Genomic DNA, 27798 nt, shown 5'->3' with positions numbered 1-27798 from the left:
GTCTGTGCCAATACAGCCCAACACTAGGTAGTTGGCATGGCCACACTGATGTCGTCCTTTTATTATTTTTCCCATTGATAGCTAGCCGACCACTTAGCCTACAGTTGCCGACTTGAGACCGGTTATAGCTAACATACCACCTAGGAAGACATAGTGGTGGCAGTGATTGTTAGCTTTGCAGACGAGTTACACGTCACACAAGCTAAAGCAATGGTTATAAAGGTAACTTCAGCGCTACGTTGCAGCTGTCAAAGACAAAGTCCCCACACGTACTAGGTCGCTGCCATCACTCCCATTGGGAACCAATGATAAAAAGGCAGAGACGACACAGACATTGTGGGCAAAGCTTGTCTACATTGTATGCTTTTCGGCCGTGCGATGGCACTTGTCACCCCCCATACAGGTAGAGCTATCCCCCTAGCACAGGTGCTGGACACCAGGTGTTATCGCCCTGGTTTCCAGACTACCTGGTTTCCGTAAGCATGCAAGCTGTGCATTCACCTAACAGCAGCAGCTGCCGTTGGCCTCTATCACCAGATTCGTCATAAATTCACACAACATTCAACATTATTGGCGACTTTCAAGTCGCATCTCATATTTGCTGCTGTAGGCTAAGAAAATAAAATTGCAAGCTGGCATGAAGTGGGATTCGATCGCACTAGAGCAAAAACACATGATTGTTGGTCCGTTGCTATACAATGCGAGCCATTCAGGCTCATGGAGAAAAGGAGCTTTCAGTCACAAATTTATTTAGTCTGGCTCTGCCCTCCTACGTACTTCCGCTCAACTTTCATTTTGCTTCTGTACTAGGTCTGGGATTTGTAGGTCCAATCAGCGAACAGAGGGAGTGGCTGAGAACGATGACGTTGATGTCGTGCGCTAGTTTGAGTTGTAGTTCAGTAATGGCGGTGGAGAAAGATGCTAGCGAAGCCATTCGGTCCGTTGTGGCAACGCTGCCGAATATCCAAAAGTTAAAGCCGGAGCAAGAACAATCTTTGCAGAGTTTTGTTGGTGGCCATGATGTTGTGGCTCTCCTCCCCACTGGGGTCGGGAAAAGTTTGATTTTCCAGCTTGCTCCGTTAGTGGTGAAGGAGTTGGCTAAGGCAAACGCTAGCGATTGGTTATGGCAGATCCAGAGTGGCTCTGGACATATCCAATAGTTTTAAACCAACAGAGTACCCGCCTTCAAGGAAGTTGACGCTTGTCAATGGAGCGATCCCAGACTCTGTACATATGAAATGTACAAGAGTCTGGTTAGGACCAGGCTAGAATTGATTGGCAATTTGGCATTCAGGAAAAATGTTGTGTGGGTTCATCGAAAACAACTGGTTACCGAGGGCACACCAGAAAATACCCGAATGTGTAGGCTAATCACGTATTTGGGGTAGGGGTGGGCGATATGAGCTAAAATTCATATCACAATATTTTCAACTGTCCAGACGATATTGATATGATATCACGAAATATGACGGAAACAAATCTGAATCACATTTTAATAGCCCTTCTTGGTTAAATTACATTAGTTAAGGAAAAATATGTATTTGAACCTTATATAACCAGAAAGAGTGAGGCATTGGACCGTATGGACCTGAAAAGTTTTTATTTGTATTGTGCAAACATGCATTCCGTAAACATGAGGTAGGTAGGCCTATATATATAAATTAAATATTATGTTAAATTAAATTAAAAAGATCACAGGAGATAAAGAAAATAAGGTAATTACAAATTCAAATATGTAAAAAACTGTTACATTTTCAAACTAAACCTTTCAAGCCTCAACCATCAATTATCAACAAACATGGAACATGAGGTAGGTAGGCCTATATATATAAATTAAATATTATGTAAAATTAAATAAAAAATAACACAGGAGATAAAGAAAATAAGGTCATTACAAATTCCAATACGTGTGTTTGTTTGTTTTGGCTACGGTCCGTAGATATGTAAAAAACTGTAACCGTTTGAAACTAAACCTTTCAAGCCTCAACCATCAATTATCAACAAATCTTCACAAGAACTTTCTTCACAAGTTCCGTGCCAGGAATACCAGCATGTTGACTGTTTCTGGCTTTAGTGCTGCCCTGTGACATGTCACCACATTGCCCCCAGTGCTGAATGCCCTCTCAGAGGGGGCACTTGTGACAGGGATGCATAAGTATTTCTTTGCCAGACAACTCACACGTGGAAAATTAGATCCGTGAAATCGCCACCACTCCAAAGGATCAGACTCGCTGTCTGCTGCCGTTGCCAGAATGTAGCTATTCAGCTCTTGCTCAATGATCTGCCTCTCTGAACATGAGGCAGGTGCACTGCTGGTCTGCTTAAAGAAGCTCCCAAGGCTCTTCTTGGGCTTCTTGCCTGATTGATGAGCAGTGGAAGCTTCTTTCTCCCTGTCAGTGTGATCCTCTGCAAGAGACGATTTTCCCAGGGCTGTGTTCTCCACCAGGAGGGCTTCGGTCTCTGAGGCAGCTCTCACCTTAAAAAATGAAAATAATTAAACTTTATTTGTATAGCACCTTTCATACATAAAATGCAGCCCAAAGTGCTTTACATTTGAAGCAATAAAACAAGAACAAATGAATAAATACCTTAATGTCCTCCAGTTTCTCAGCGGACATGTACCTGGTCTTGAACCTTGGATCTAGAAAGGTAGCCATGGAGAGCAGCTCATCTGTTGCAGGGTCAGTGTACTTGTTATTCAAGTAATCAAGAACCTTGATCTTGATCTCTTTGGTCAGTTCTGTATCGTCCTTGCTCAGATTTAGAACCTCTGCATTTAACAGATTGATGACAGGCTTCAAATAGGACACGCTCACATACGCTTCTCCTGACAGGGCATCTGTAAAGTCCTGGAGTGGCTTCAGTGCTGCTGTGACTGATTCCAAGACCTGGATGTCTTGCCAGGTAGGTACAAGATGCCGTGTCTTTTTGTCCCCTGCCAGGACCTGTGTAATGGCCTTTTCCTGCTCCAGGACTCTTTCCATCATTTTCAGACGAGATCCCCACCTTGTCGGAGATTCTGTGATGAGCTTGTGCAGGGGCAGGCTTAGTTCATTCTGTGCTGTCATCAGGGCCTTCTGCTTTTTCCAGCTGTATGAGAACGTGCTAACCACCTTTTTGCAAACCCCTGTGGCCCGGGAAATCGCACACCCCTGTGGCCCGGGAGCGTTTTGGACACTCCTCTCTGGAAATTGGGAATAAGAAATCAAAATAATAGGGTGAAAAATAATCGAATCACAATACAATAATAATTAATAATAATGCATTTTTATATAGAAATCACAATACAATATAACTTTTAATCTTTGTTTGAGGATTTACGGCATTTACATTCAACTGTTACACATTTTACAAATCTGATGTGCTTAGATTTAGCCTACGGTACATGGCTGATGTGAGCTGTATTTTTTCTTAATAATAAGCATCATACAGGGTAGGCCTAGGCTACAGTCCTGAAACTTACCAATAGCATTGTGCAGCCTGTGTCCAAAACATCCAAGGTTTGCCCACTTGTTCAGCTGCAATGCCTTGATCATGTTCGATCCGCTGTCGGTCGTCATACAAACTTGACGCGACTCTTTTAATCCCCAGGACGACAGTATGTCCCTCAGCCCACCTGCAATTATTTCCCCAGTGTGGTCGTCTGGGAAATAAGACGTCTGTAGGCACTTACTTTTCAGTTTCCAGTCACCGTCTATGTAATGGATTGTGAGGCTTATATAAGGTTCTGTGGTACGACTTGACCATAGATTGGCAGTAGTGGAGAAGAATGGAATGTTATTTATCTCACTGTAAACTCTGTCCCAGCATTCTGTGTAAAGCTGTGGCAGGCATTTTTGGCTAAAATATTTGCGGCTCGGGATCTCATATCTTGGGTCCAGAGTTTGAATCAACTTTCTGAACCCCTCTTTCTCCACAGTTTGAATCGGTACCATGTCCTTCGCTATGTGATTTGTAATCGCAGCTGTGATGTCTATCCATTTTTTGCTCGTCTTCTCATAGCAAGTACCGGCAGCAAATGATGATATAATTGATTGTTGAGTGGGAGTCTGGCTTGTCTTCGGGCGAGCTCCTGGGCTTACTGTCTCACGCATTCTGGTGCATTGTTCATACTCACGGACATGTATGTTTTTTAAGTGATTGAACAGGTTGGTCGTGTTTCCACCTTTTGCTAAGACAACACGACGACACAACTTGCATAGGGTAGTGTTTTGGTCGGGGTCGGAGATTTTAAAGCCAAACCAGTTCCAAACAACAGAGGTGCCCCCTTTCTTCTTAACCAATTTATCCTCCTGCTCTTGAGCAACATCAATTTCTGTGTTTTTGCTCATCCTGGATTGTAAATTTTTCCCCCAATAGTTAACCTGCCTCCTAACTGCAGCTGCCTGCACACTTCTTTGTTGCTAGCACTACATGCGTGCAACAAGTGCATGCGACGTGCGCTCATAAAAATAGGTCAACATATTAACATACATTCTTTTATTCGTAAGAACCAAGAAAGGTTGGATAAAAAAAATAAAAAAAAGATGTAGCTACTTAGTACTATCACTCAGTTGAAATTTGTAACAAAAAAATATTGATGCAAAATTCGAATTTATGAATTCTGAATAAATCGCGGTATCCATGATATTGCTAAATCCATATCATGGCGCGGCACAATACCGGTTTTTACTATCAAACCGGTATATCGCCCACTCCTAATTTGGGGTTGTCTTGAGGCAATAAAGGTGACCAGACGTCGTCTTTTACCCGGACATGTCCTCTTTTCAAGACCTAAAAAATGCATCCAGCAGGGATTCCAAAATCATCCGGGATTTTGACTTGTCGGATATTTGTGTTTCTCTGGGTCTTTCACAAACTAGTTATTACGCCCCTACAAGTTTTGGAAAGGGTATCTCCCTTATGTTCCACCTTCTTGCGGAAGCTATGACTGTAGAGAGAACTGTCATTGATCGACCGCCTTCTCAGTGTTGCCAGATGCACGATAATTATCCTCCAAATACGACAATTTTGAGCCTTTGGTACGATACTTCGCCATTTCCAATATGGCAACACTGAGAACCTTGCCGCCTCCACTAGTTGCATTGTTTACAACAGCATGACATCTGCAGCAATGCCGAAACGTAAATGTAAGTTCACAGACAAACAAAAAAAAAAATACCCATGTTTTCGCCTCGGCCGTTATCCTTCGGAAGCTCAGTGCATGACATGCAGAGCAGGCACTTATCATTATTGCTTTAATATATGGACAAGACACATTAAAGACATTAAATACATTAAATAACCACTGAAAGCCACAGAAGCACTGGACTAAATGCCACGAAAAAATATTTGTTTTACATTTGCACTTTGCAATTTTGTTAAGGTTCAATAAATAAATGATAATGTAAGGAATTTTATTGTGAAACCTCTCAGTTGACGGTTAATATGAAGTTATACTTAACAGAGCTTTTATTGTGGGGGGTTTGATTCGGACGGTAAGCCTATGTCTGGGTTGAGTGAAATAACGTGCAGTGCCGTCTTGGATGAGGCATTGGAAGCCTGTGTCCTTCTTTCAAATCCAAACATAAGCTTAGACCATATAAGAAACCCGCGGCTACAATCATATAGCCTATGTCATTTGTGACATTTGTATGCATTCACATGGTCATGGGGCAGCATGCAATAAGCTACACTACCCGCTGCCCCGCCGCCGTGATGAAGTGTCCTCTTTTTCACAAACTCAAATCTGGTCGCCCTAGGCAATAGACAAATTTCCCACGATACCACAGCCCCTTATGAAACTACATCTTACAAATTAATACTTAGATCGTCGCTGTGAACCCAGACAAATAGACTATGATCAAAATACGCTAACCCTAAAGGAAGATTCTTTTTAGCCCCATAGTGGCTTTCTACACTTGCCGGCTTGCACACGAACATGGTGCTCGATAAGTCTCAAATATTTAAGACTTTGTGGTTAATGTCTATGTTCTGTAGAGCACTTATCCGCCCAGTAATTTTCTTCTTTGTTAGGCGTAACGACGGTTGCTAGCTTTGTTAGCTAACATTACCTGGCACTAATCACCCCCCATACTACCTGTACATCTTGCACACGAACACAGTGCTCAATAAGTCTAAAACTATTTAAGACTTCAATGTATATGTTCTGTAGAGCACTTATCCGCCCAAGTACCTCTACAAAATCTACAATGTGGGCCAAAATGATATCCCCAGACAAGCCATGCTGATCAATTTGATCTACTAAGGCCAGCATGCCATCTCTAACACTACTTATGACTTCCATATTCTCTCGAATATAGGTGTCCCCGTCTGCCTTCGATCTTGTGCAGCTGCTTTGGTCTGAAGATAACCGCGACCCTCTCGTTTGCATGTTGGATTGGAAATAAATACAGCACAGAAATAAATGTGGTGTTCGGAAATATATGTGGCGTTAGGAAATAAAAGTCTCAAAAAATAAATAAATGTGGCATTAGGAAATAAAAGTCCCATGAAATAAATAAATGTTGTCTTTACAAAAACATTTTGAAATAAGTAAATGTATTTATTTATGGGTGTAGGTAAATAGATTCAGCTATATAATTGGGTGTGCTTTGCCTTCGGCAAGGGCACAACCTTTGTTCTCTCACATATATATTTATTATTATTATTTATTTTTGCCCCCCTAAATCTTCGTCAATATTTGGCCTACATAGACAACCTAGGTGTCAAAAGTTTCGTCTTGGTAGCGATTGAGTTGCTTGTATTTTTATTTACGTTCCGTTGCATGGTTTAGGCTCAAGTTAAGTTTTTGTGGCGAAAAGTGAAGCTAACGGTGGCTAATTTTCTAGCCACAGTCACTGACGTTACTAACGTCACTACGTCACGAAAACACGCGTGACTACCTGTAGCAGAACATTCGCTTCGCATCTGTTAACTTGGGGGATAGCTAGGCTAACTATAGCTTTACTGCAAGGCAGCTGCAGAAACGCCACAAGCAAAGGCCAGGGTGATAACTATTTACTCATTTTACTTTGTGATATGACACACAATTGTGATGTGTAATGTACAATATTAGCTGATATTATTAAGGAAGTACATCTACTTTCGGAAACAGTAGTCTACTATTTCACTGAAGGATTAGCATCATGACATTAGCCTCTGTTGCCCGGGCAACACATACTACAGTGGTCTATGATGCATCTGTTTTCAATCGTTAAAATAAACATTCCTCACAAATACATTTTCGTTGTAGGATTTATTATGACATTACATTACAAGTAAACGATTTGTTGGTGAAATTATCATTACCTGTGGTTTCAAACAAGTGTAGCTCACTGCAACGCTGTAGCCTACGCGAGACACTACAAAAACATCTACACAGCTGTTTAGGAAGTCAAACGGCGACAGAACATGTTCGGCACTCCCCTTACTTAAATTAAAAGTCTATCTAACTACTAACCTGAACTTCATTGCCACAGCCTAAACGTTGTCAATCTGTTCATGAAAATAATTAATTTCAGCCTAAACCGTACAACGGAACGTTAAATCCAATTCAACCAACGCAATCGCTACCAAGACGAACACAGCAATAGTCTAGTACTGTACCGTAGTAGTACAATTTACCGGGGCAGCTTATCCACACGGCTATATCGCATTTTGCGTTGTTACTGACAATGATCGCTACCAGTGAACTTTTTATGAATGAGCGATTTTCCACTAAATAAATGTCAAGCTTATTTACGTTTTGGGGGGCATATTTTCAGTTAGCAGATGTTACTGTTTGAATCGTGATTCCATCTTCTACTGCCGGTAACGTCGTAGAATAATCTTCAAAGGGGGTTCTTTATTAATGAATGAATGCAATGAGTAGGCTAAATGCCTGAAAATATCACGAGAAGGGAAAAACTTAAAAGGACGTTTAAGTCATAGAGATTAGGTCAATTTTTACACTGGTCTGCCAAATTTATTCGTTTTGATTCAACGATGAGGCTGCCTCTTGCAGGGGAAATGAGAAGACATCTATTTCATTCTACACTTCACTCGTATTTTCAATTGTAAATGAGCAGCAAAAATCTATGTAATCTTTACAAATAATAAGTATGCATTTTTATATCAAATAAACTGAAGTATCAGTTGTAAAAATGTCATTCAAAAACGGACCCCTGTGCAACCGACGCAAGCAAGCACACCCTACAATTTCCCCAGAAATTGTACCCTCTCTAGTTATATGATGCTATATTTATATATTTATTGCCATCTTTTTTTAATTGGGTGTGCTCAAGCCTTCGGCGAGAGCACAACCTTTGTTCTCTCACATATATATTTATTATTATTATTTATTTTTGCCCCCCTAAATCTTTGTCAATATTTGGCCTACATAGACAACCTAGGTGTCAAAAGTTTCGTCTTGGTAGCGATTGAGTTGCTTGTATTTTTATTTACGTTCCGTTGCATGGTTTAGGCTGAAGTTAAGTTTTTGTGGCGAAAAGTGAAGCTAACGGTGGCTAATTTGCTAGCCACAGTCACTGACGTTACTAACGTCACTAACGTCACGAAAACACGCGTGACTACCTGTAGCAGAACATTCGTTTCGCATCTGTTAACTTGGGGGATAGCTAGGCTAACTATAGCTTTACTGCAAGGCAGCTGCAGAAACGCCACAAGCAAAGAGGCCAGGGTGATAACTATTTACTCATTTTACTTTGTGATGTGAAACACAATTGTGAAATGTACAATATTAGCTGATATTATTAAGGAAGTAGGCCCACATCTACTTTCGGAAACGGTAGTCTACTATTTCACTGAAGCATTAGCATGACATTAGCCTCTGTTGCCCGGGCAACACACACTACAGTGGTCTATGATGCATCTGTTTTCAATCGTTAAAATAAACATTCCTCACATACATTTTCGTTGTAGGATTTATTATGACATTACATTACAAGTAAACGATTTGTGGGTGAAATTATCATTACCTGTGGTTTCAAACCAGTGTTGCTCACTGCAACGCTGTAGCCTACGCGAGACACACTACAAAAACATCTACACAGCTGTAGGAAGTCAAACGGCGACAGAACATGTTCGGCACTCCCCTTACTTAAATCAAAAGTCTTTCAATAGGTGAAACTATCTGACTACTAACTTGAACTTCATTGCCACAGCCTTAACCTTGTCAATCTGTTCATGAAAATAATTAATTTCAGCCTAAGCCGTACAACGGAACGTTAAATCGAATTCAACCAACGCAATCGCTACCAAGACGAACACAGCAGTAGTCTAGTACTGTACTGTACAGTAGTAGAATTTACCAGGGCAGCTTCTCCACACAGGGCTATATCGCATTTTGCGTTGTTACTGACAATGATCGCTACCAGTGAGCTTTTTATGAATGAGCGATTTTCCACTAAATAAATGTCAAGCTTATTTTGGGGGCATATTCAGTTAGCAGATGGTACTGTTTGAATCGCGATTCCATCTTCTACTGCCGGGTAACGTCGTAGAATAATCTTCAAAGGGGGTTCTTTATTCATGAATTAATGCAATGAGTAGGCTAAATGCCTGAAAATATCACGAGAAGGGAAAAACTTAAAATGACGTTTAAGTCATAGAGATTAGGTCAATTTTTACACCGGTCTGCCAAATTTATTCGTTTTGATTCAACGATGAGGCTGCCTCTTGCAGGGGAAATGAGAAGACATCTATTTCATTCTACACTTCACAATTTCTGGGTAAAATATACAGAAATATCAGTTGTAAAAATGTCATTCAAAAACGGACTCCTCATGTCCATTTTACCCACCGAACTGTCGTTATTCAGCTATGACAAGGTAAACTCGGTTTTGCATTCAATGACCCCTTTAAATTGACCTGCAACTAGGGTTGGGTATTGTTTCAATTTTATTGATTCCGATTCAGTTTTTTTTCTCTTCTGGTTCACCCTAACCCTAATCTACAATTTCACACATGTGGGCTGCCACATTAGTGCGTACTGTCCGAACGGTCTATCAATTACCAAATTAACGTGAACACTGCGGATACAGCTCTGAAGCTAGCCAGCTAACCTACTATCAGAACACACATGGCTAGTTAACTTCTACGTTTATCAAGACTCAATTGTTTTCTGACATCTTACATTTATTCATTTAGCAGACGCTTTTATCCAAAGCGACTTCCAAGACAGAGCTTTACAGTGCATAGGTCAATGATCATAAACAACGAGATAGCCCCAAAAACATTGCAGGTAGCCAAAACATGAAGCATACATAAGTGAAAAGCAAATAAGTGCCAATGGGAAGAACCAGAAGAGCATGTAGTTAAACAAATAACAATTAAATAACATGAACGTTGAAAGTGCTAGAGTGTACCTGTAGGGAAGCAAGCAACAATAATATAATTCACAGCGAGCACAAGTACTTAAATCAGTTAAAGCTAACCAACAAGTGCAACAAGTCCCTCTATAAGTGTCATTGTGTTCCTGGAGGAAATTAACAAACATCTGACCCAACAAATCTTTCCTAAGTACCGTTGCACTCCCATACTCCATCATAGAACATCAAAGCTGGTCACCAGGGCCCAATTGTTCAAAAAGTTTAATCTGGATCAGAATTTTGAAATCCCATGTTTTGCTATCCAGGACCAAGTAATCAATCTTACTTTTGTGCTGGTTTTTTAACATTGGCAACATTGGCAACATTGGTTTGGATCACCCTGATCCAGATACCAAATATGTATTCCCAGTGTTGTAAATGGGACTACGTATAACAATGTAGTAGGCGAGCCAAGTAAAGAACAGGTTCAATAGCCAGCATGGGCTCACTTTTAAGTTTTTTGATTTGAACAGACAGAAAAAAATCTAATAAAACAATCCAAACAGTCAGAGCCATCATTTGACCCACAAACGATTGAAAACAAACAAATATACATTTTTCATAAATACAATTAATATTTTGAACGTGTTTCAAAATCTGAAAAAGGCTAAATGTCCTGAAGTTCACAAAATCATCATATAAATAAATGTATATGCACTACATGATACAAATACAGTTTTATTTGACAAATTTCTAGTTTTATTAAATTTTGATCCTGAAATCTACCCTGAATCCACCCTTCTGCTGGGATCAGAATGATCTTGATTTTTTATATCAAAGGTATCCCAGTCCTACTAAAATGTTTTGAACAACACATATTGAAGGTTTGATCCAGATCAAAACCAAGACTGGATTACGTGATCTCATCCAATTTCAGAATCCTTTTTTTTTTTTTTTAACAACCCATTTTTTAAATTTGATCCAATCCAATAACCAAAATCCGATCAGATCACTTCTGAACAACTGGCCCCAGAAAATTGTCTGTGGCTATGCTCCAATCCTCAACATCCATCCATTAATTTCTATTGGCTATATTTCACCACAAAATAGGCTATTTCTGAGCTGTCTGAGCAATTTTGCCTTTTTTGTGCACATTTTCATTTCATTTTGTCGGGCGATCATTTGATGGAGAGGCAGTAAGATAGAAACTTTATGGCTTTATATTTGAACTGTGAAGTCAACCAATCAGCCTGTCGCCATGTGAAAGGCTCAACTGGGTGAGTTGAGAACCAAAATTAGGAATAGAAATGTGCGTGTCTTATCGAATCCACGGTTCTTGGAAATTTGGAACCGGTTCTTGATACGTAGGCCGAATCCCAATTCTCTGTCTTATCCCTACTCCTACCCCTTAGTTTTGCGTGTTCACGTGAGAGTAAGGGCTGTCCCAATACTCGTTTTGATCGAGGGGTAGGGGTACATACCCCTTAAAACTAAGTGTTTTCGGGAGCTTACTTGAAACCAAGGGGTATGTGAACACTGCACAACCGGCAACAATGGCGGCCAGATCATCCAGAGAGTCCGATAAATGTAATATTTTTGGCTTAAATAATTGATTTCAAAATTATGACAGTCTTGATTTGTGCTCTACACTGTACATATATATTTGCAACCATGTTCTTAATTGAAACGTTTAAAAAAATCGCTCATATCCTGATATAGATCTTTTCATATCCCGATAAGATACATAGCACGATATGGAACATTTTCTTAAAGTTCAATGAATATATAGTTATTTAAAATGTCTACATGGAGAAGCCAATTTCTTATATAAAAAAATGTATTGGACAAATAAAAAGTACTTACTCATATTTGATAAAAAAAAAATGTAAGTCAAAGAATTGCGACCATTTTGGTCGCATATGCTCCTGAAATTTTATCTGTGAGACCTCAAAATATATTTGGGAGAGTAGCAGACTACTTTGTAGGCTTCATAATTCACTGGACAGGTTTAAGTGGACACTGCACCTTTGAAGGGCGTAGTGAGGTGTGGGCTACGTTGTGGTAGCTAGCTACGTTTTCTGTTAAAGTATTGTCTTTGTAGGCCCACTTGAATAAACGACACACAAAGCTGTCTGTGTGCCAAAAGGTAAAAGTCTGCCGACCTTCCGTCTTTCATACTCCTTACAGAAGCATTTGTGCGAGTGCAAATATCTGTTGTGGTGCGTCATGTTTTCATTTCTCTACAAAATGCTTGCTAATTGCACAGTAGTATGTGCCTGCTTTGAGCTCATACAGTGACTGGTCCACCGTTCTATCCAATGTTACATAACCAATTAAACTTATTTTTTAGACACAATGCAACCATTTGGTCGCAGTCTAGAGACCTGGCTCATAATTGTTTTTGGCACTCATGTACAGTGGTTTAAAATGTCTTACATATCCACCAGTAACACCAAGTCTGTATTCTGTTCCATGAGAGCTGTGAAATGTGTTGGGTCTCTAAGGTCAGAGAAAACAATACTTTATAAGAAAGTCATGTTTTGACATTTTACCTGTGTGTTTTCTTCCAATGCATGTTTACGACTGGCCAACATTATGTTGTTTTGATTTCAGGGTCTGCAGTATGACCATTACGAACTGGGCAAGAATGCTGATCCAAGTACAGAGGAGAACGTGCAGTTCAAAAATGCCTTAACCGTTCACCCAGTGTCTGACCCAGAGCAGATGTACCGGCTGCACAGACACTTCACTGAGATAGAACTTCGGAGGACGTACGACGAGATCACCAAGCTGCAGGTAAACCATGCCCTTAACCCTTGTGTTATCTTCGGGTCATTCTGACCCATCAGTCATTGTGACCCACCGTCGTATTGCGACAACTTTACCGCATACAAAAACAAAGTGAGGAATTTTCTTTTAACCGTCGGGCTGTCTCAGAACCCCCACATTGCGAAGGTTAAAAGAAAATGCTATTTATTGTTTTTGTATTGGGTAAAATTGGTTCGACGATGGTTCGTTGTGAACCTTTGGGTCATGTGACCCGAAGGCAGCACAAGGGTTAAAGCCCTCTCTTTGCTATCATTAGGTCTTCACAGATTCAGCTGAAGATTCTTTTGAATAGTTCAAAGTGTCTGAGTGTGTTGTATTGTGTCATCACTCTTCCAGGACATTCATAGACCTGCTGTCCATGTATTGTAAAATGTCTCCACAGGCCGAGATCAAGAATGTGAGTAAGGTTGCATTCGATGGAAACCGGAGTTCCCAGTGGCCAGTGGGGATCAGCCCTCCCTTTGAGCCCAAGTCTCGGTTTGAGGTTCTCAGGTGGGACTACTTTACAGAGGAGCAGATCTACTCCTGCATCGACGGTTCCCCCAAGTGCGAGCTGCGTGGGGTTGACCGCCTAGATGTGGCGGATGTCATTGATGTGGCAATGGGGGAGCTGAACAAGAAGTACAAGCCGGTCCTCCATCTGAAGAAGCAGCATCTCGTCAATGGCTACAGGCGCTTCGATCCGACCCGAGGAATGGAGTACACTCTGGACCTGCAGCTGGAGGTGGTCAACCAGAAAGGCCGTAGCAGATCCATCACCAAAAGGGTCCATCTGGTGCGTCCCCTGAGCCGTATTGAAATCATCCCCATGCCCTATGTCACGGAGGCTACTAGGATCCACATCATCTTACCTTTGAACCTTCAGGGCCGAAACTACGTCAACCATTTCCTGGAAGTGTTTGCCTCGAATGCCTTCGAGACCAGCGAAAACACCATCCTAACGTTCTTGTTTATCTATGACCCACTAGAGGCCCAGCAGGTCAACCAGAACGACATATTTGCAGGCGTGAAGGCCCAGATCAATGCCTATGAACACAAGTACCCCACAGTGAAGATCCCATGGATCAGTGTGAAGACAGAAACCCCTTCCCAGATCAAGTTCATGGACATAATCTCCAAGAAGCACCCGGTGGACACTCTGTTCTTCATCGCGAACGTCAACACCAATGTCAATGCTGAGTTCCTCAACCGTTGCCGAATGAACTCCATCAACAACTGGCAGGTGTTCTTCCCCATTCACTTCCAGGACTACAACCCGGACCTGGCCTACCACAACACGCAGCCCCCAGCCACCATTGACGTGGTGAAGGACGCAGGCCTCTTCGACCGCAGCTCCTTCGAGGAAGCCTGCTTCTACAACTCTGACTACATGACAACACGGACACACATGGCCGCCGATGTGCAGGAGAATGAGGAGATCCTGGAAACCCTGGATATCTATGACATGTTCGTCAAGTACTCAGTCCTGCACGTGTTCAGGGCGGTGGAACCCGCCTTGCACCAGCAGTACCGATACCAGGCCTGCAACCCGAGGCTCAGTGAAGACATCTACCACAGGTGTGTCCAGAGCAACCTGGTCAGCATGGGGTCACGGTCACAGCTTGCCATGCTGTTGTTTGAACAAGAGCAAGGGAATAGCACTTGAGCCTATTCCTGAAACTCTTGATAAACTCCCAAGTGTACATGTGTGAGTTTATATGTGCAAATTAAAGTGTGTATAAAATCAGATGCAATACATTCCTAAAGAAACCTTTTTTGCTAAATGTTTACAGTGCAAATGTGCTGTCCATATCAGAGAGATGTTGGAACCAAATGTGTGCATGATTCCACATTATCGAGCGAGGAGCCTAAGCTTTGTTATGACAGGTCACCTTTGACATGGTTGTTTTACACTACAAAGATTCCTTAGGCAATGTGATTCTTAAGGGTATGGCTTTAAGATGTACAGCTTTTGATACTTGCCTGTTTGTAAGTTAAGTAAGCCAGTTAAGTAATCTCTTACCAAAGCACATTTCTGTAGATATGCCTTCAATATGATCACTCTGTCACGCCTTCATATTTATAGTTATATTGTCATAATTAAACATTTCATAATTGATACATATGTCAATAGTTGCACAGAATATTAAAAGTTAAAACAATTGTTATCATATTTTTCCTTACATTTCCCACACTATATGCAGTTTTACTTTTCAATCAGACATATTATTTAACATCAAACCCTTTTTTATTATGCAGTGAGAGATTAATCATTTTGAAATGGTACTATGTTGGTAGCATGTTGTAATTTTAGCACTGACATGTTGAAGGGATTATTATATTATACGAAAAGTTGTTACCATAGCAAGGTCCACATATGACCTTCAGAATTTAGAATAGACTGTCTGGACAAGTCTTGTATATCGCTGAAGGTCAAGTTTGTGGTGCTAACCGAGCACATAGATGTGGTCATAGATATTCTACCAGTATAGTCCTAGTGATTACGCAAAAGAAAGGACTTGTTGACAATAAACCATAATAAATATTTATTTAAATAAATATTTGAACATGGTTGAAATTTTGTATGTAGGCTAGTTTAATAATGTATACATTACATGAATGTTATCTGTCCAGAACAACCAAAGGAATAGGATATTCCTCATGTCCTATGTCATAAATGTCTTTGCCATGACCACTTTCTTCCAAACTTTTCATCCAATTTACATTTGAACCCATAAAATGTTAAAATTGTTACATAGAATGGGTTGTGGGCACGTGTGTAAATGTATTCCATGCAACCAACAGCTCTGCATTATTTCAGTGTTGTCCAGACAGATGCCTTCAGGGGAGTGGATGTAGCTGGTACTAGATGTTTTAAGCAAGTATGTGCAATATTGTATAGATGATGATGATGGTGAAATCGGATAAATGTCCAATTGAGGACAGGGCTAATTTCAAAATGTATAGCAAGTATAGTAACATGATAAATATTTATCAAATGATTACAATAGCAATGTACTCTGTCACTCAATGCTGACTGTGACATGGCCTACATTAAAACTAAACTCGCAATGACCGTTTTGTTTTGTGTTAATTGATACACTTGAATACACTGTAAATGTATTTGATTCAAACAATATTGTATTTTGTTGAGAAAAACACTAAATACTTTTAATCTTTCATGAAATGAATGCAAATATATAAATTACTCTTATCAGCCTATATTGTATAAGTGTAATTGCATACAGATTTCTGTATGTTTATGTTCATAATTTCACTAAAACCGAATGAGATTACATTATGCAAATTGAGAGCAGAAACTCAAATAGATTGCCGCAGTATTCCCAGTGTGTATGTAGGATATATATGAATATATATGTTCTAAGTGTACTACGCTCTGGATTTAACTTTTTGTTTGTTAAGTTTGACTGGTAGTATTTTACTACCAGTAGAATTCCAATATGGGATTCATTTATGAATCATCCATTTGAAATGTGCAGCGTATCACAATGCATTTCCAATTATAGTGTTAATGATGGCCATTACTCGTCGACCTTGACAGTTTGTAAATTAAATGTGTATCTTTCTTTTTTAAAGCAGCCAAACTAAGACTGTACAGGCTGAATAGGTCCTGTTTCTTGTATCAACGAGAAACATTTACTGGTTCCTTTTGTGCTTCAAAAGTTAGAGTTACGAGGCATAAAGAGTAACGTATAAATCTTGAACATGCATATAACATTAAATTATAAATGAAAAATTAACTGTGACTTATTGTAAATATAAAATAAACCAAATTTAATTATGAACATGTCTTGGTTTTCTTCTGTATTGTTTGATGTTGAGGCAGGAGTAAGTGGCTATATGTAACTTTCCGTGAAGTTGACGACACTGTCCTTTAGGTGTCACCAGATGAGCACGTTCATCCACAGTGCCCTTACCAGTGTGGTTAAATCGTCAACCCTCTGGACTGGCTGGACAACAGTTAAGAAAGGCAAAATGTCCCTAATTCCTATTTAAGAGTTTCTTCTAAATATTATACTAGTCAATTCTAACAAGATTCGGTTGAGAGCAGTACTGTAGGTGAATGCCTTTACCAGAGTCAGAGGTATTTTGGACTTGAGAGGGAAATTGCCTTGAGTAATTATAGTCTTTTAAGGACCTATACACGCCACTGAGGTATGCTGTAAAACCACCTAACTATACGGCAGTGGGTTGTAAATGGTATGTAATTTTTTTGTGCTACATTTTGCATACAATCCAGGACTTTCTCCACTCACAGGGGCACAATGTCAACTCAAGAATTCCTCAGAAAAAATAAAAACTCAGAGGACTGACATTTAATGTCTTAAAAATGTATGCCTCAACATTGAATGTATTATAACAGTTTATAGTTGGTGCTGTTGGCTACTTTAGGTCAGTTCGTCAGTCAGTGTAAACCATTGACAATTAACTTGTTTTTAGGAATTCTTTCTCTCACTCGATCTAGCTTTTCAATGTATCCCAAGGACTGAATGTACTCGAATGTGAACTTAAGTGTTGTGTGAACACTTTTGTGTTTAGCAATTTCTGATATGAGTGCAGAACATCAATCCTCAGATCCTTAGATCTGCTGAAATCCATGTTAAAGGAAGGAGATTGTATGGAGATTAAAACTCTACACAGGAGATAATATAGGAGGCATTTAATTTTACCAATCTAAACTTCAATATTTATTGTACTTACCATAACATTTATAAAATGTGTTCTAACAGAGGAAACTGTCACAATTTCAGACTTCTGTACAAAATGTCATAGGTGTTCCTTAGTAACTGAGTGAACTATCCAATTTCCACGTCATACAACTGTTTCTTTGAATTTCGTGGATTCATTCTTGGTTTGGAAAATGTTAGCAGTCAGGAGGTCATCCCTTGCTGTCTTTATGTGGAACATTCAGTGGAAATGAGACAAATTAGCAATACACAAATAGACCTCATAGACTGATTAACGTACATGTTGTGAATATACAGTATACTAACAGGATCACAGAAGATTTAAAATTTGATCTGAACTGGTTTAATTTGGTGGAACGAAAGAAAAAAAAAGGAGGAGTATCAGATTCAGACTGATTGAAAAATATTTTTAAATATGTGTCGGTTACAGCTTGTTAAGAGGGGAAATACCAGTCTAGTCAGCAGCTTCACCACTTTGTCACATAGTGCTGTGTGCACATGTACATGCTACAAAGTGCAAACTTATTCTCTGTTTCCTTAACGATTATTATGAGGAGAATCCTCCTTATCCATTCTAGATATTTTAGCTTCAGACAACTGTCAAAGAATTACATTGACACAGGGCTTTCACAGTTGCACAGCACTGCCTATGAATGTGTCAGAAGATAGTATTATTGATGACAGAAGGGAAGTTTGCTATGCACAACCAGTGCAGCCTGCCATCAGAGACTGTGATTGGGAACCTTTGAAAATGTCATAGTGAGACATGATTATGAATATTAAATAGTGATGTAAGGTTTATGATTGCTTGACATGGAGGGGAGGTCCTCTCAAAGGCTAATGGATGTAGAATTTCATTTGTGGACTTGGTGGTCTAACAAATCTATATTCAGACTGCGGACCCAGTTCATCTGCAAGGTTGTTATCAACCAAAGAAACGGGATGAAACACAAAAATATTCAGAGAAAATTAGATTCAAAAGTTTGATTATAACGTAACCGTATGCTACTACTACTACTACTGTGAGGTATCATCAGTTCATCACTTTGTGGAGTTCCCTCCACATGGTCTAGGTCCTGGACCCCCACTGTGGATTGTCAGAAAAAGAGCCGTAAAAGTGATGGGTCTTTCAACGAAGCTCAGCATCTCTCTTCGGAGAATTGACAGCTGTTTGGCTCCTGGCTCAGACACTCCCATCACAACCTCAGCAATAACAGGGGGCATAAATATTACTTTTAGAAGTCACTTAACTTCCTCACTTTCAGTTTGGAAAGGACTCCCTTTTGGGCTTTGTCTTTTAAAAAAACACGTCTTTTTGAAAGGACACTGTCCAGTGTGCTCACCGATGTGTGCTAGAGTGCACACACAAAATCATGTACCTATCTCTGATCTGTCACCTTTCCTTACTTAGTTTTTTCCTTCTGCGCCTGCTTACGATCACAGTGGGCTGAACAGTATTCTACCTAGGATGGTTTGTATTGAACTGTGAAAGACTTGAAGAATGCTTAAGTAATGTCATTACATTTTTGAGGGGCATATTTCAAGTAGCATTCTGTTACTTGCTTTAGCTTGGGTCAAAAGAAAAAATCGGAATTGTTTCTTTATAGTATCAGCATCTTTCTTATTTTCATTTGGGGTTTTTAGTCGATCCAGGTGAGTAAAAATAAAACTATAAAAAAACACAATATGTATTATGTCTATACATGTTTGTTGGTCAGAGAAAAAGTCTGCTTCTTCCTCATTAATAGACAAGTACTTGTCAGTGTTTTATACCCTACAACCATCTCTTCCAAAAATAAATAAATAAATATACCAAATAAGAATCACAGAGGGTTAAACGTATATATACATACATACATACATATTAGCTCAACAAAGTCATAAATTGTTAAAAACAGTACTTTCTCTCTGCTGTGAGAGGTATGTACAGACATAATGTTTCTGCCCCCTTCACAAAACTGCAGTCCCTGTTAGGATATAGTAGCTAATCGTGATATTGGTAATTTAAGACATGGCCTTTCACGATAAAGGACATTTCCTTTGTCTAAAGCACCTTAATGCATTGGTCAGATGGTGATCTGTAGTAATACGCAACACCATTGTGTTGCGTATTACTCTGTTCTCTCATCTTGTACACAGTATAGAGGGGTCCTTATCCTATTTAATTAATACATACATAAATTACAATGATAGAAATGTTCTTTATGGGATAGTGTGTTAAGAGAGAGAGACAGAGAAATCATTTGAGGGCGGTGTGAGTGGGAAACAATAACGAGAAGTGATCAATTAAACTGATTATTCATATAAACCAGTTTAAGATGACATGCAGTCCTCTTCTTTTTCCCCATGTGGTGACCTCATACCGAAACGATGAGCCTAGAATTCACAGAGTCGCTGGCTCAGAGCGTGAGGGGTGAAAAATAGGTGCGGTCCTCGTACTGAACTGCAATATTGGTGCTTATTCTGTGCCTACATACAAATGGTCTGTAAGCAGCACAGGCTGAGTGTTCGACTTTGGCTGTAGCTTTCACTGGTGACAGCAAAGAAGGGTCAAACTGGGATCAGAGGGTCTGCTATTGTGTCCCGTCATAGCAGAGAAGGCACCTCATCTTTTGTTGTCATCAGGGTCAGACGGTCTGCTTTAGCAGGCGAAATCTTCGAACACACCGTGGCGACCATGGTGGGAGTGGTGGTTCGGTAGGATGGTGTTGGCGTAGGCCCCTTCCGGATGATTCCTTGTCAATCCTGACATGTCGCTGGATTCCTGTTGGGCCAAAAATATATAATAATTTGTTTTGCAGGCATTTTTCATCCAAAGCAACATATAAATAGATAACGGATTATCAAGGATTTCAAGTGCAAAGATCTAACAGTACTTCAGTGGTTAGAGCCAAGAAACAATCTGGATTTCTACCAGGCAAGTGCAACAATGCAATGACATCTACAGTATAGCAAGAGGAACAGTCAGACAGTCTATACTTGGCTCAGTAAACCGAAACCTGGTGTGCTCTATAGCTAAAGACTGCTCTGTAATCCTGTTCAATAACAGAAAACTTTGATCTGGCCAACTACAGATTTTCAAATTTTTGGATCAAATCAGTCTTTGCAGTATTATTGCTATGAGTATGTTGACAAAACCTCTGAAATCTCAACCAACTAATTTCCCTTATCTCTTGGCACAAATAACGCCATACATGTATTGCACACTCTGACCTGTGTTCTACCTCTATCAGCCTCACCTTGGGCTTCTCCAGGCCCACCGTTGCCACAGCGCTGGTCTGCTGCTGGTTGCTGTCTTCCTTCCGAGGCCTCAGTAGGCGCTGCAGCCTGTGCTTGATTACCTGGGGTAACATAAAATGCCAGCCGGGGGGGGGTGAATGTGTGTGTGAATGCAGGTGAACGTGTGTGTGTGGAAGGGAGCAGGGTGACAGAGAGCAAGTCAGAAGCTGACTCCATCATAACAGAAGCTAACATATCTGCAGAGTTCACATTTACATTTAGTCATTTAGCAGACGCGCTTATCCAGAGTGATTTACAGTAAGTACAGGGACATTCTCCCCGAGGCAAGTAGGGTGAAGTGCCTTGCCCAAGGACACAACGTCATCTGGAACGGCCGGGAATCAAACTGGCAACCTTCTGATTACTAGCCCGCTTCCCTAACCGCTCAGCCACCTGACTCCCGGGGGGGATCAGGGGAGGATTTCCATATAATTTGCCTAGTACACGCAGGCCTTGCCCCTCAAACTCTTGACTGACACATCTACAGGTTTGTATCACACTTGAAAAGGTGTAGATGGAAGGCCTGAGATGGAAAGAAGCTGAACCTTGAGAGACTCAAGTTGCCACTCATGGTGATGGAGGCTTACAGGGAGTTCACAATGTAAAAACAAAATGCTGAAACACTTGTTACTAGGATCAAAAGAATTAATTGGATTGCTTGACATATTTCCACATAGCTAAATAATTCCTACAGATGAATGGGCTCCGAGGGTAGAAAATGCAAGTGGAAATATTTGGTTTAAATTAGGAATGGTTCATTCCAGTCTAAATGTGTTACCTATAAATGTTTTTTTTTTTTTAATTGTACAGCATTTTACATTTGGGCCTTTATGTTTGGGACACATAGTAAAATAACAGTGCACCTCATATATGTAGTCCAATATTTCTATGATGGTCAGGATACTGGCTCCGATGAACAAGCCCATCTGGCCACCAATATCACCTGTAGATAATTCACAATGTCAGGGCCCTTTCCTGCTGAAGGGGGTCAACATCCACCCACTCGGTACTTTCAAAGCTCATAAACCATTGTCTAGACCAAGGCCGTAATCATAATATATATTGGGGTGGACACATCCCCCCCCAATATTCAAATCTGGTCAAAATGTCCTCCCCAATATATTGATATAAAATATAAATGTGCTACGCTACGACAGGCAACCAAGCACGCTGTCCGAAATCATCATAACAAAAATTTAATTTGTCCCCCCCAAAGTTGACTCCATGGCTACGGCCTTGGTCTAGACAATTTTCATTGTTTGTTGTGTTTGATTTTTTTTTTTCGGTTGAAACTGATTTGAGTCCATTGTAAATATAGAAAGGAGGAGAAAAAAGGTGTGCAGCTGCAGACAATCCAAAGCAAGTTAAAAGTTTCATGTGTTAACTGTTTTCATTGTTGTGGCCCTGCACGTTTCAACAAATAAAAAAATTATGTTATCTGGTCATTATCTTGAAATTTCGCTCAGACCAAAAGAACCTGTCGCAAACAGCTTTCCAATTATAAAACCTTATCTCCAACAACATGAAACACAAATTATTACTCTCAAATAAGGAGAGAATATACAATATAAAGTGGCCATGGGAGAAAAAAACTCACCCAGCAAACCAGCCACGTCGTAGGCTTTCTTTTGTTCAATCGTTTCATAGTTGAGAGCTTCAAAGAAAATATCCAAAACAAGGAAGTTGTCTCTGGAAACATTTTGAAAAGTAAGAAAGAAGGTTCATAAAAGACAGAAGAATGTATTGGTCTGCGTCATTTCCATAGACTGTAAAAAGAATGGACGGTACTACAGCTCTGAAAACTGAAGCCGAAAAATCTCGATCGCTCCCTGTTGGCTGGCTGCAGTATAGGTCATAAATTCCCTCCATGTTAGTGAATGGGACAGACAAACCTAAATGCCAAATCTAAACTCATGTCTAAAAAGAATTCTCCCAAAGATGGTTTCTGTCATTTTAGGTAGTTCTTATCACGCTGATGTCTGTTCAAGTGCTAATTTTTCTGATCAGTTTGTTTTGATTTAAAAAGGGGTTATTGTGTGCTTGTAATTGGGTCGGGCGAGTGTATGGGTGGGACCTTGACACCGCGGCTCCACCACCCAATCACTATTGTGCAGACTATGGCTCCAAATGACATCACCAGTGCAAGATGGCAACACCCCTATCTGGGATATTTTGGCTTCATTTTTGTACAGTGGGAGGAAGCGGAGACGCGTTGTCCATTCTTATTACAGTCAATGGTCATAAGACTGATTCACTTACATGCCTGGATACCATCAAAGAGAACAACTAATGATTACAGTTTCTCCCCTATACCACAAAGCACATACTGTAAAATGTCATTTAAATGTCTGCCATAAATAACCAGAGTAGCACTTTCATGTTAAATTAAATTAATTAAATGATTGTCAGATTACAGGGTGTTTACGTATTAGCGGCACATACATGGGAACAGTGGATCCTGAGGTAGTGTCAGAGCAGTCATCTCCCCTCAGCTTCACAGAGCAGCCGGGCAGACAACATCCTACCTAATGTAGTCCTCAGACTTGTCGTACTTCCTGGAGAGGTAGCGGGCGGATCCCTTGCTGGGGATCTTGACCATGGAGAGTTCCTTGCCGTAGCGGGTTAGGTTACAGGGAGTCTCACAGAGGCAGGTGTCTCCTGTGCTCTTCTGGAGCAATGCTGGAAGACAAAGGCCCAACAGAGAGCCAGGTCTGGGTCAATGAGCCTGGTTGAATGGACCAGTGTAGCGTCAGGGTAACGTACAAGAACTATATACTCAGGTGATTACAAAATAGCTAAACAATGTGAGGTCCCTGTTTTCCTTGGTGCTGGTCCCACGTCTGTGCTGCAGGTGTTTGGTTATGATTGTATGCCTCAATAGGCTTTGTGTATATTTCTCACTCAGACAGATAGTACAGTTAAACATTTTAGTTGTTTTAACCCTTTAAGGTTGATGTTCCTTACCATACTTCATGGGAAATTACAATCACTTTTCTGTATCTGACATGCATAAATGTTACAGACTGTCAATGTAGTACATGCATAAAAAAATTCAGGAATGCCAAATACATAAAAACAGACCACAATAGATTACTTCACATCGTCCCTCTTTTCAATACAACCCAGAACAAATAGAAAACTGATAATAGCAATTTTAATGCGATGAGTTGTGTGTTTTTTAAGTATTATAATGAGGTTATATGTATGCAGGACCAGCATAGCATCTATTTTCGGACAGAAGGATGAAATAATTTACCTATATAATAGAAATATATAAATTATCTTTTAAGTTATTACCTTTCACAAGGAGTGAATGTATTCATATTATTTGAGTAGAGGAGTGCGGCAGATATAAATATGGACCATTCATGTAAGATATAACTCACATTTAGCTCACCCACCCATTAAATGGGGTCGGATTCCATTGAAGAGATAATTACGTTTCTGGCTTATTTGGCTTGGAGATCATAATTGTACTGATACATCTCCCATTACCTAATAAACCCTCTCTTTTTTACGGCCGTCATAATGTCTTTGAAACATGCCACCTCCACATACTGATAACGACTGTGGGTGAGGGAGGGAGAGAGAGGAAACGAATAGAGGGAGAGAGACAGAGAGAAGGGAGGGGAGATAAAATAAGGGGGAGGAAGGGAAGAATGGGAGAGGGAGTTGGCTGAGAGAGGTAGAGAAAGGCCAGGGAGAGATAAGGAGAGAAGGTGAGTGAGAGAAAAGAGGGAGAGAGGAGGATTGGGATAGAAGGAAGGTGAGGCAGGAGCTGTAGGATTCAGGCCAGTGACAGAATAGCAATGTCCGGAGAAGACAAAAGAGACTGCAGTGAGTGGCCCTGGCATTTGGGTCAAATTAACCTCCAGTAAAACATCAATAAGTAAGCAATTTCATTAAAAAAATCTCTTCCTGCAATCTCCAATTCAAAACATCGAAGCCCCAAATGACTTAATTATGGAACAAAATAACATGCACACACACAGAAAACGTTACTGATCACAGGGCATCTGCGACAATGAGCGGAACGTAAACAAACATGTCTTACCCAGCGCTTTGTCAACACACTTTATTTTACTGGGAGTGCAGATATCAGCGTTTCCTGCAGAGGAAAAACTGAAAATGAGTCAGATCAATCACATCCATAATGATAGCCTCCCTGCATCTCTGATGACACAGAGACGTCCCATTGAGAACAGCACTCATTTCCTCTGATCATTTGTCTCCTGATGAAAGTCAGGGGTTGGAGGGCGTAGAGTGGTGGGGGAAGATGAGTGTCTTCTACACCGCATCGACCATGTTGGACGTCTAGTCCTGATTGCACAGCAGAGCGAAATGCAACAGCCCCGCCCCAAAGGCATATTTAGAAAGCCTTTAAAATCCAATCAGGGTTCACCTCCTTACCCAAACAACACTGAGAGGGAGCTCCTAATGACAATAACTCATCAGGAACGCAATTAATTGTGGATAATATGGGAACATTTTTGACAGTTGCTCAAGGAGCCCTCAGAGTTAATGTTTGGGGAGCATTCTTCTTTTCAATTTTCATTAGGAGAGATGAATTAGCAAATATTATAGCCAGTGTTCAGAGGAACAGAGGTTCCATTATGATGATGTGGGTTTACCTTTTGATTGTTCATGTGTGATTGTGTGTGTGTGTGTTTGTGTGTGTATGTAAAGCTGTGTCTCCATCCTTTCAGCTGGATCACAATAAGGGAGGCAAAGGAGTCAGCTGTATTGAGTGTCAGAGAGTTACTGAACATTAATGTTACTGAAATGTTCTCAACATTCAATAAGTTCAATTCACTTATGTACCAGAACAAACACTTTAAGACGTGTGTTTCTTTATGCTATTTAGAGGTAGAAAAATGAAGAGAGAGAGAAATAAGTGAGACAGAGAATGAGAGGAAGAAAGAGAGAGAGACAGAAAAAACATACCAGGCATGTGCACCATCCTGCAGTTGCACTCGCGGACCACCTCGCTGGTCTCACAAAGCAGGCGACAGGCACTGATGCTGTATGTGTCGTAGCCCTGGATCACCTGCTCACTGGTGGAACGGCAATTTCCCCAGGGCTGGGGCAGGTAGGTCAACTGAGCACAGAGACATTGATTAGAGCCTTGGGTGTGGGCCCGACGCAGGGAGTCTGAGGAGAGGGGGAAGGGAGGGCTGGTGCGGTGAGGATGATAGGGGATGGAGGGGTGAGGAGGGGAGGTTGGAGAGGTAAAGAGGAGAGGGGGTGGAGGGGTGAAGAGAGGAAGAGTTGCAGATGTGAGGAAGAGGGGGGCTGAAGAAATTAGATGGGAAAACAGGTGAAAAGGTAAAAAGGGGAAGGAGGTGAAGAGGACAGGAGGGGAGGGACTGGAGGGGTGATGAGGGGACAAACACTATTGTTTGTAGTAGGGATGGGTATCGAGAACCGGTTCTTGTTTAGAACCGGCTCCCAGTGAATCGATTCCTTGGAATCGTTAGTAAAATTCCTTAACGATTCTGTTAACGATTCTCTGTGCCGCGAATGTCTGTCTGAATAAACTATAAAAGTTTGCGCACGCATGCGCGAAGACAGACTGCAGCAAACATGGCAACTAGGAAGAAGCGTTCTAAAGTTTGGTTGTATTTCACACGACAAAATGCCACTTGTAACGCGTGTAAAAAGTCTATTTCGTCAAAGGGAGGAAATACTACAAATATGAAGAAGCATTTGAACACACAGCATGGAATGAAGTGGAACGTCATGTGTTCGATGCATGCAGCAGCGCAGCTAACGTTCGCGCTTCATCTCTAACTATCTAAGATAGAGCTAAACTGCTCAAAAGTGATTACAACCACTTGTTACTGTGTGAAGCAATTTGCCTTTATTGTGTGTAGTCGATCTAGTTATCTTCTGTCCCGTCGTTTGAAGCATACATTTTAGCTCCGGCATTCGTCTCCCATTAGTATTGATCTTATTGATAATTTCACGTTATCGGGGCGGCGTGTGTTATCAGCAAACGTTCGCGTGTCGCATTATTAAACTGAGCATATCGATTTTTAATCCATTATTAAACTTAGCATTTTAATTGTTTAACCTTTTAATAGTCCTGTTAAATGTGCCTGAAAACGCCTAAACAACATACCCAAAGTACATTGAAAGCTGTTGTTGAACCATTTGGAGTACATGCATGTAAATGGTCTCTTTTGAAAGGTGACACTGAAGTTATTTCCCCTGTTGTTAGGACCCCTGTAAGTCCTACTGGTGTTGAGTAATAGAAGCTTGAACACAAGGAAACTGAAAGTTTCTATCTCCGACTAGATTTTGTTTGAAAACAGAGGCCTGAAGAGGAGGTGGTAGGTATTAGCTAATTTCAGAGCCAGTCAAAGCCAGTTTGAGAAATTTGTTTAGAACGAGTGTGTGTGTGGGGGGGTGCAGGACGCACAGACCTAGTTGGCTGTAGAGGGGAACATCGATAAGGAATCAAATCAATAAGCAGGAATTGATAAGGAGTCGGAATCGTTAAAATCTTATCAATACGCATCCCTAGTTTGTAGTCATTTCTTTCTGAAATAATCTTGATCTTTGCTAAATTTGCAGAGTAACATATCTGACTGTTCATCACGAAATAAGGTTGTTGGAAATCTCTCCAGATTCTGACAAGCAATGAGACAGACAAATGAATCTATCTTGCTTGATATAGAGCTAGCGGTAGCTATCTTTTAAGTTGGTGTTTA

General features: G+C 40.6%; 3 protein-coding genes across 3 annotated transcripts in view; 1 reads left to right on the top strand and 2 right to left on the bottom strand.

The window, feature by feature from the left end:
• The window catches only part of chpfa (chondroitin polymerizing factor a), a 35032-nt gene extending 18129 nt beyond the window's left edge, over window positions 1–16903 (top strand). The window contains exons 3-4 of the mRNA XM_062457406.1: window positions 12903–13085; window positions 13501–16903. Of these exons, the coding sequence (XP_062313390.1) occupies window positions 12903–13085; window positions 13501–14763 (1446 nt within the window). The 3' untranslated portion in view covers window positions 14764–16903. The remainder of the gene's footprint in view (window positions 1–12902; window positions 13086–13500) is intronic.
• Window positions 2024–3536, bottom strand: LOC134016942 (E3 SUMO-protein ligase ZBED1-like). Its single transcript, XM_062456187.1, has 3 exons — window positions 3464–3536; window positions 2589–3184; window positions 2024–2476 (listed from the first exon to the last, which is right to left on the bottom strand). Exons 1-3 carry the CDS (start codon window positions 3534–3536, stop codon window positions 2024–2026), a joined length of 1122 nt encoding a protein of 373 aa, XP_062312171.1.
• Window positions 16904–17777: 874 nt separating the features above from the next.
• asic4a (acid-sensing (proton-gated) ion channel family member 4a) overlaps window positions 17778–27798 on the bottom strand; it is a 98531-nt gene continuing 88510 nt past the window's right edge. The window contains exons 4-10 of the mRNA XM_062457425.1: window positions 26030–26183; window positions 25140–25193; window positions 23611–23764; window positions 22683–22774; window positions 21949–22028; window positions 21046–21147; window positions 17778–20570 (exon numbers count right to left, since the gene is read on the bottom strand). Coding sequence (XP_062313409.1) covers window positions 20448–20570; window positions 21046–21147; window positions 21949–22028; window positions 22683–22774; window positions 23611–23764; window positions 25140–25193; window positions 26030–26183 — 759 coding nt within the window. The 3' untranslated portion in view covers window positions 17778–20447. The remainder of the gene's footprint in view (window positions 20571–21045; window positions 21148–21948; window positions 22029–22682; window positions 22775–23610; window positions 23765–25139; window positions 25194–26029; window positions 26184–27798) is intronic.

Source organism: Osmerus eperlanus, chromosome 3 (assembly GCF_963692335.1).
Source record: "Osmerus eperlanus chromosome 3, fOsmEpe2.1, whole genome shotgun sequence".
Taxonomy (NCBI): Eukaryota; Metazoa; Chordata; class Actinopteri; order Osmeriformes; family Osmeridae; genus Osmerus; species Osmerus eperlanus.
The sequence above is the reverse complement of the archived record's forward strand: the minus strand, read 5'-3'. Positions and strand labels throughout refer to the sequence as shown.

Bases quoted from the DNA above. Each gene is read 5' to 3' on its own strand.
- LOC134016942 (XM_062456187.1), bottom strand. From the start codon at position 3,536: ATGATCAAGGCATTGCAGCTGAACAAGTGGGCAAACCTTGGATGTTTT. The intron at 3,185-3,463 runs GTAAGTTTCAGG...CCCAATTTCCAG, and splicing joins CAGGCTGCACAATGCTATTG to AGAGGAGTGTCCAAAACGCT. The intron at 2,477-2,588 runs GTATTTATTCAT...TCATTTTTTAAG, and splicing joins AGAAACTGGAGGACATTAAG to GTGAGAGCTGCCTCAGAGAC.